This window comes from Euphorbia lathyris, chromosome 8 (assembly GCF_963576675.1).
Source record: "Euphorbia lathyris chromosome 8, ddEupLath1.1, whole genome shotgun sequence".
NCBI lineage: Eukaryota > Viridiplantae > Streptophyta > Magnoliopsida > Malpighiales > Euphorbiaceae > Euphorbia > Euphorbia lathyris.
In genome coordinates, this window is record NC_088917.1 from 9755499 (window position 1) to 9764705 (window position 9207).

Below are 9207 nucleotides of genomic sequence, written 5' to 3' on the forward strand. Positions count from 1 at the left end.
ATTAATGGGGTAATCACTCATTCCATCATTTGAAGGAATCACAATCCCATTCCACACCTAAATTAATTAAACAAACATTAGGAATTGGAATTTCTCATTTTCATTCCCATTCCCATTCCATACTACTTTTTAACTCAACCAAACACTCCCTAAATTACTAAAATTACCAACTTGAATTCATATCATTTATTCCTTTTTTCTTGGTTATTTGAATTATACATTTAGTGAATTAGTTATACTTAAAAAGAAAGAAATCTGGCACACCTCACATTCAAATTAATCTTACCAAAAAAGCTCTCCAGACTTTTGTATAAACAATGGAGTTTTCCATTTTGTTGAGGAACACAAACACAATGTCTACATCTCTTCTCCCTGAACCCTGTTTCTTCCAGCCACTCCTTCCTGGTTTTCAGGATGATTTTGTAAGCCAAAGTCACTATCATTTTAATTTTGTTCTAAATTTATTGGTTCCGGGGTAGTTTTTCTGTTCTTCTTTTTGCTGTTTCTGTTTTCCTTTTTCCTTTGCTGTTTTTCCCTTCTTCTTTTTCCTTTCCTGTTTATTATCATCATCCAGATAAAATCATTTTAATTTCGTTCTAAATTTATTGCTGGTTTTCAGGATGATTTTGACGGTAAGATGGAGAAGGAGAAGGAGAAGGAGAAGGAGACGGAAACGGAGAAGGAATATGTAGATGCTCCTCCTCAGAATCTTTCAACTACAATATTTGACCTACAACGTTCTGAAGTGGGAAAAGTAGCAGCAAAACATTCTGGATCCTGTGGCTGTAAGATGTCAGCATCAATTGTTCCGTTCCGGACCACAGTAGAAAATTTGCGGTTTGACCGGTTTTGTTTTGTGAAATTTGCATGAAGTTAATTTTTCGATTAAATAATACTCGTGGTTTAGTTAATTTGCAAAGTAGACCTTGTAATTTGTAAATTTAGTATTTTTTAATAGTTTCAAATCATTCCTTTTTCGGTAAACAGTCACAATGATAATTTTTGCCGGAATGTCCGAGTTTGTAAAATGTACAAAGTATAAAATCTTGGTCTATTTTTATAGATTTCAATAAGTTTTATAACAAATAACACATTAAATATATTAATTTTTGTGATTTTGAGAGTGTTTATTTTTCCTATGTTAGGGATTATTTGTTCCAAATAAGCAACTTGAGTAATTTGTTCCAAATAATAAAATAGGATAAGGTACCAAAATAGGTCTATGGGGAAGTATCAATTTAGGCTCCACCTATAAAATAGCATCAATATAGGTTTAATGTTGGGTAAATTTCACACATGGTATACAACCTTTGCTCTAAATCACACTTTGGTGTACAACCTTCAAAATGTCACACTAATATACACGAACTTAGGGGTGACCTCACACTGTGGTGTATAGCCGGTGAGAATGACCGGTCAACGCCAGTCAACCCGCCACGTCACCCAAATCCCACTAATTCGAATTAAAAAGGTGGGCCCCCTAGATGTGTAATGTCTAAAATACCCTCATTTGGTTTTCCCTCCTAATTAATCACATACCCATTCCCAATACACGTCCCTTCGTTTTCTGATCAACTTTTAAACAGAAAAAACGTTCTGGCTATCCATCATTTCTCCATTTGTTCGAAATCAAAAGCTTTCCGTCTCTCTCTATCTCTTTCGATTTTGAAGGTTCCACTTCCACTACAAACCCTAGGTTTTACAGTTCTTGCTCCGTAAACAATTCGAAACCCATATCGCAATACAAGAAGAAGTGATCGCAAGAACGGTGTTAATCGCAAGACAAGGAGAACTTCATCTATCCCCTCTTCGAATAAGGCAGAGGTAAGTTCACTACTTTTTTCGAATAAAGTTCGTATTTTTGCTCGTTGTTTAAAAGGATAACTGGGTAGCTCGTGTTTGCTCTTCATAATAACTCTGTTTCGCATGAAGTTCGTATTTTTGCTCGTTTCGAATAAAGTTCGTATTTTTGCTCGTTGTTTAAACGGATAACTGGGTAGCTCGTATTTTTGCTTTCTCTCACCATTAAAAGTCATATTGATTGAGGTTTTTGATTGTTGTTTAAAAAGGGTTTTTTTCGTCGTTTTAATGATCGTTTTTTCCTTCGTGTTCATGATCGTTATTTTCGTCATTTTAATGCTCGTTTTTTCAGTTTAAATGTATGAAGAAATATCGTTTTTTTTTCGTCTGAAATCTCTGTTAATGATGTTTAAAAGCTCTATGAAGAAAGCTCTTTTGTTGTTGTTTAAATAATTTCAACTGATACTTATGATTTTTGTCATTCAGTGCAACCGACTCCGTATGGAAGCGTAGTACACTGGACCACCACCGCTTTAAAAAAGAATCCGCAATGGCAAAGCCCTGTAAGTGTATTTATTAAGTGTTATTTATTAAGCTAAGCTCATTTTTTGTATGGTTTGGTTGGGTAAAGCGTGATTTAGAGCAAATGTTGTATACCATGTGTGAAATTTACCCTGGTTTGGTTTGTTGGTTTATTTGTTTATTTGATGATTGGGTTTATTGCTTTATGGCTTATTTGATGATTGGGTTTATTGCTTTATGGCTTATTTGATGTTTGTGTTTATTGATTTTGACTTTCTGTAGATCCTGAAGATGGATATTTTGATATCTTACTGTATTATGAAGGTAGATGGACAAAGCATGGATATGTAGGGGGTGACGCATTCAACTGGGAATTTTGTCACTGGGATACTTTGTCCTTGGTGGGCATTGCTGCCAAATTGGTCAGTTTGGAATGCACAGGTGTTTATCAATATTATTGGAAGTGTTACGACACGCCATGGGAGGATGGGCTAAAACATTTGAGATCGGATGATGATTGTTACGAGATGGCTCTGGCTGGTGTTGAGTGTGGGGAGATTCACATTTATGTGAAGGAGGTGACTGTAGATGACATTGTTACCTTTGATGAACCTGGATCAGAAGACGAAGACGAAGACGAAGACGAAGACGGGTTTGAGTATATACCAAGCTCGGTTATAATAGAAGAGATTGATGAAGATGTTCATTTACCTAAACAGGGGATCATAGAGCATAGTGGAAGGAAGTTGTTGTTGCTTGAGTACAATAAGGATTCTAATGACGGTGATGAAACAGCTCCTATTACTGGTGGTGGTGATCAATCAAGTCCTATTGCTGATGGGGGTCAAGCAACTAAGATTGGCAATGGTGAACAATCAGCTCCTGTTTCATGTGGTGGCAAACAAACAGATCAAATTCCACATGAGGAAGCTATAGCTGAAACGTTTGATTATGCTGGTGTAGATGATGCCCCGAATGATGAGGAAGATGACCAGGAAGATGAAGGGACCAAACTGTAAGGGGTGATGAAAATGGGCACAATGATGCTGGTGCTACTGAAACGGTTGACCATGTAGCTAGTGGTGAGCAAAATGCAAATGCAGGACAAGAAGATGACGATGAGTTTGTTGATGATGACTACGTGTTGGAGCAGGATGATGATGATCTTGTACAAGGGGTTGAGAATGTCCCTAAATATTCTACATATGTGATATGTACCTAACTATTCTTCATATATGTTTCTTGTAGTCTAAGAGAGCCAGGACAACTCCTAGGCAAGCAACATCACCACCTGGAACTACTACTTCTGAAAGGCCAGCAACATCAGCAACATCATAACTAAATACCTTATGTTTTCGTTAAATATGTCTTTTTTGCATTATGTGTCCCAATCAAAGCACAAAAAACACACTAAAAATGAATTGAACACAAAGAATTTAACACAGTGTATTTAGCATAAAGGCATTTAGTTAACATAAATATGACCATTACAATCCATAATGTGTTTAACACAGAAATCCTCTGTTTTTTCTTTAGCACAAATCAACCCATAAAAAACAACATAAACAGAGCAACCATTACAGAAACCATAATCCCTATCCATTTGCTGCAGTGCCTTCCCCTATTTCTTTCTATATCAATCACCAGCTCTCTATTCTCTTGAAAATCAACATCACGACATCTTTCCTTCTCTAATTCATGTTTCACTCTGCTGCATTCGTTCTCAATCCTGTCTAGCTTCCTCAGTAATCCAATAATCACCGATTTTGCCCTACCATCCATTACTGGGTCCATCCACTCGAAGAAGTTGCAAGCATTGGCTTTCTGTCGAGTATGCGATGAATACCATAAACTAGGTTAAAATTCATAAAGAAGTCAGAGTATGAGATGAAGAGAAGAGGTTATAGATTCTTACCCCAAAATTGATACAGTTAAAGTATCTCCTTCCTGGATTTGAATCGCTCCATGAAGTTTTCAGAGGAGCTTCAATTCTGCAGTGGCAGATCCTTCCGCTCCCAAATCGATTGATGCTATGCGTGGTTGAAGACATCACGAACACTGTTACGTTTTCAAGGTTAGGGTTTTTTAAAATCTTCCTCTGCAACCCAAATAATTTGCCAATGTCGAAGAGAAGGAAGAAGAAAGATCAGTCATGGAGAGAGAGAAGAGAAGAAATGAATCTGATGATTAAGGACAGGGAACGAAGGGACGTGTATTGGGAATGGGTATGTGATTAATTAGGAGGGAAAACCAAATGAGGGTATTTTAGACATTACACATCTAGGGGGCCCACATTTTTAATTCGAATTAGTGGGATTTGGGTGACGTGGCGGGTTGACTGGCGTTGACCGGTCATTCTCACCGGCTGTACATCATAGTGTGAGGTCACCCCTAAGTTCGTGTATATTAGTGTGACATTTTGAAGGTTGTACACCAAAGTGTGATTTAGAGCAAAGGTTGTATACCATGTGTAAAATTTACCCGTTTAATGTTTAAAAAAGAGTACCAATTTAGACATTGATAACGGAACGTGACACTTTATAAATTGGTACTCTTTTTTAAACATTAAACCTATATTGATGCTATTTTATAGGTGGAGCCTAAATTGATACTTCCCCATAGACCTATTTTGGTACCTTATCCTATTTTATTATTTGGAACAATTTACTCAAATTGCTTATTTGGAACAAATAATCTCTAACAAAAGAAAAATAAACACTCTCAAAATCACAAAAATTTATATATTTAATGTGTTATTTGTTATAAAACTTATTGAAATCTATAAAAATAGACCAAGATTTTATACTTTGTACATTTTACAAACTCAGACATTCCGGCAAAAATTATCATTGTGACTGTTTACCCGAAAAAGGAATGATTTGAAACTATTAAAAAACACTAAATTTACAAATTACAAGGTCTACTTTGCAAATTAACTAAACCACGAGTATTATTTAATCGAAAAATTAACTTACATGCAAATTTCACAAAACAAAACCGGTCAAACCGCAAATTTTCTACTGTGGTTCGGAACGGAACAATTGATGCTGACATCTTACAGCCACAGGATCCAGAATGTTTTGCTGCTACTTTTCCCACTTCAGAACGTTGTAGGTCAAATATTGTAGTTGAAAGATTCTGAGGAGGAGCATCTACATATTCCTTCTCCGTCTCCGTCTCCGTCTCCGTCTCCTTCTCCTTCTTACCGTCAAAATCATCCTGAAAACCAGCAATAAATTTAGAACAAAATTAAAATGATTTTATCTAGATGATGATAATAAACAGGAAAGGAAAAAGAAGAAGAAAAAAACAGCAAAGGAAAAAGGAAAACAGAAACAGCAAAAAGAAGAACAGAAAAACTACCCCGAAACCAATAAATTTAGAACAAAATTAAAATGATAGTGACTTTGGCTTACAAAATCATCCTGAAAACCAGGAAGGAGTGGCTGGAAGAAACAGGGTTCAGGGAGAAGAGATGTAGACATTGTGTTTGTGTTCCTCAACAAAATGGAAAACTCCATTGTTTATACAAAAGTCTGGAGAGCTTTTTTGGTAAGATTAATTTGAATGTGAGGTGTGCCAGATTTCTTTCTTTTTAAGTATAACTAATTCACTGAATGTATAATTCAAATAACCAAGAAAAAAGGAATAAATGATATGAATTCAAGTTGGTAATTTTAGTAATTTAGGGAGTGTTTGGTTGAGTTAAAAAGTAGTATGGAATGGGAATGGGAATGGAAATGAGAAATTCCAATTCCTAATGTTTGTTTAATTAATTTAGGTGTGGAATGGGATTGTGATTCCTTCAAATGATGGAATGAGTGATTACCCCATTAATCCATGTTAATCACAATTGAAACTCTACCTAGCTAGTGATATAGACAAATTGAGACTCTAACTAGATAGGAATCTATTTACACAGGATAAAAACATTATCTCTAACATTATCTCTAACAGCCCCCCTCAAGCCGATGGCGGGCACGAACAAAAATTCGGGAGCGAAGCATCGTAAAGCATGCAGGAGCTAGCGGCTTGGTAAGAATATCTGCAACCTGATCATCGGTTGGAATGAATCGGACGCTGAGAAATCCATTTTGAACTTGCTCACGAACAAAATGATAATCTAGCTCAATGTGCTTCGTTCGAGCATGAAAAACTGGATTTGAAGTGAGATAAATTGCTCCAACATTGTCACACCATAACTGAACCGGGGTGGGTAACGAAAAGCCCAGATCTGAGAGAAGTGATTTGAACCATAGGAGTTCTGCGGTGGCATTTGCCACTGCCTTGTATTCACTTTCGGTGGAGGATCTGGCTATTGTTGGTTGCTTGCGAGTCTGCCAAGATACAATGCTGGATCCGAGGTAGACACAGAAAGCACCCGTGGATCTTCTATCATCAGGACACCCTCCCCAATCACGATCAGAGTAACAGTGAATGTGATCTATGGGTTTAATTGACATGACTATCCCAAAGTCTGATGTGCCTTGAATGTAACGTAGAACTCTCTTGACTCCTTTCCAGTGCTCATCAGTCGGACAATGTAGAAACTGACATAACTTGTTAACTGCAAATGCAATGTCAGGATGAGTGAATGTTAAATATTTAAGTGCCCCCACAATGCTTCTATATTCATCTCCAGAGGTTAAGCTGGTGCCTAGCTCCTTTGAAAGTGTTGGTGTGGTGGCCATGGGTGTTAGTGTGGGTTTGGAGTCAATCATCTTCACTCTGTCTAGGATGTCAGCCACATACTTGGCCTGACACATGTGAATGCCATCCTTCTCATATCTGATCTCAATTCCAAGAAAGTATTCTGCCTTGCCAAAGTTGCGAATGGGAAACTCATGTTCGATGGCTGCAATAGTGTTGGTGATGTGTGCAGGGTGGTTGCCTGTTATGAGTATATCATCAACATAGCACAGAATGTAAGTCTTTTCAGTGTCGGTGCGTCTGATGAACAGAGAGTTGTCAGCCTGTGACATTTTGTACCCAATGGAGAGGAGGAATGTTCGAAGGCGAGTGAACCATTCTCGCGGTGCTTGCTTTAATCCATAAAGACTCTTTTTGAGAAGACAGACATGATCTGGTCAGTCACTGTCCCGAAAACCCTGCGGTTGTTCCATATATATTGTCTCTGATAAGTTTCCATGAAGAAATGCATTAGAGACATCCAGCTGATTAATGAACCAGTTGTTTGCTGCTGCAATGGCAAATACAGACCTAATGGTTGTAGCTTTGATTACTGGACTGAATGTTTCTTTGTAGTCAATCCCAGCTTTTTGAGTGAATCCCCGTGCCACCAAGCGGGCTTTGTGACGATCAATGGTTCCATCAGACTTCTTCTTTGTACGAAAGAGCCACCTGGAGGTGATGACATGCTGATCATGTGGTCTTGGTACAAGTTGCCATGTGCCATTGTCTAAAAGAGCTTGAATCTCTTCAGACATTGCTGTACGCCATTCTGATTGTTTGTTGGCTTTACTGAAGCATGTGGGATCCACTGTGCCATTTGGATGTGTGGCTAAAAGTCCCTCAAACCTTCCTCTTGACTGAAGAGACGACTGTCGAAGTTGCATATAATGTTGTCGTGGACCAATCAGTGGTGCATTGCGAGGTCTGGGCCTTTCAGCTGGAATAGGAGCTTATGGTGCAGTTTCAGGAGGAGGAGAATCTGTTTGTGGCATGGTGTTCTCTTCATGGGGTACTGCATTCTGTATTTCCAGTATGGTGATGTTCACAGCATCAACTGGTGTGCTAGGATCATTCTGAGGAACAGGTGTTGATGCAGCAGTGACTACTGGCGACAGACATTGAGGTGGAGCTAAAGGAGCAGTGTTTGTGGCTTCGGAGTCAGGGGGAGTAATTGGGGTTCCAGGATGATGTCCAGAGTGGACAGGTGTGATGGGTTGAGAGCATAGAACCAAGTTAGAAGTAGATACTATAGGATTAGGATTAGAGAAATTACCTGGATACGGGCCGAGTAGAGATGGTAGTTGACACGATGTGCTTACCCCCGAGTTGCTAGATGAAGGTGATGATGCAGTGACTGTTGATGCAGGAAATACTTCTTCATTATGCTGTACAAATTTGCAGATGTATATGCGTCCGGTGGCATATTCAAGACATATATCCCTAGAATGATTTTCTGATGGACCAAGGTAGACACATAGCTTGGAGCGAAAGTCAAATTTCATCTATGGTGTACTACCTTTGCCCCGTTTCACACTTTGGTGTACAACCTTCAATTTGTCTCATTAATATATACGAACTTATAGGTGACCTCACACTTTAGTGTACAGCAGGTAAAAATGACCGGTTAACGCGCCACATCAGCGGTTTGACCGGTCAAAAAGTCAAAAATTGACTCATTTAGCATGAAATTACTTTTATACCCCTATTCTCTCCTTCATTTATTCTTTACATCTCTCTAACTCTCCTTTTCTCTCTCTAAAACCAGTTGAACCCTCTCTCTAACTCTCCATTTCTCTCCATAGATTATCAAGGTCATGAAATATTTCATTCGGATTTGAGATCTCAACTATTATGGAGAAACTCAATTTGAGTCCATTAAACCCAATTTTCAAACATCTTCTTCTCTTATTCCACCGCCATTATTAAATTCCATTTATGTGTACCTTCAAATTCTTTTAAGTAGATTTTGATACTAGTAAGATTAAATTCCAATTCATTGCATTGATGCAATAAACACAAAAAAACCATGGAATCTGGAAAAAGATAGAAAGGGAGGATCAGAGAGAGATATAGGATCAGAGCCATTCATATATAAAAAACACAAAAAAACCCCATCATTTACATACAGTAAATGAATCCATAAGCAAGAATTAGAGCCTCAAAAAAACCCAACATCACAAAATAAATCATCAA

The 9207-nt window shown here is 37.9% G+C and overlaps 1 protein-coding gene and 1 long non-coding RNA gene across 2 annotated transcripts; one reads left to right on the forward strand and one right to left on the reverse strand.

Moving 5' to 3' along the window:
* The first annotated feature begins 286 nt into the window (after positions 1-286).
* On the forward strand, positions 287-963 carry LOC136202368 (uncharacterized). The gene is made up of 2 exons (XM_065992938.1): positions 287-422; positions 620-963. The coding sequence occupies exons 1-2, from the start codon at positions 318-320 to the stop codon at positions 869-871; spliced, it is 357 nt and encodes a 118-aa protein (XP_065849010.1). The 5' UTR covers positions 287-317; the 3' UTR covers positions 872-963.
* Positions 964-3871: 2908 nt separating this feature from the next.
* Positions 3872-5403, reverse strand: LOC136202325 (uncharacterized). Its single transcript, XR_010674406.1, has 3 exons — positions 5298-5403; positions 4238-4380; positions 3872-4146 (listed from the first exon to the last, which is right to left on the reverse strand). It is a non-coding gene; the product is annotated as an uncharacterized lncRNA (long non-coding RNA).
* Between the last annotated feature and the right edge of the window lie 3804 nt (positions 5404-9207).

Coding starts and splice junctions, on each gene's coding strand:
- LOC136202368 (XM_065992938.1), top strand. CDS start 318: ATGGAGTTTTCCATTTTGTTGAGGAACACAAACACAATGTCTACATCT. Junction 423..619: donor CTGGTTTTCAGGATGATTTT/GTAAGCCAAAGT, acceptor GCTGGTTTTCAG/GATGATTTTGACGGTAAGAT.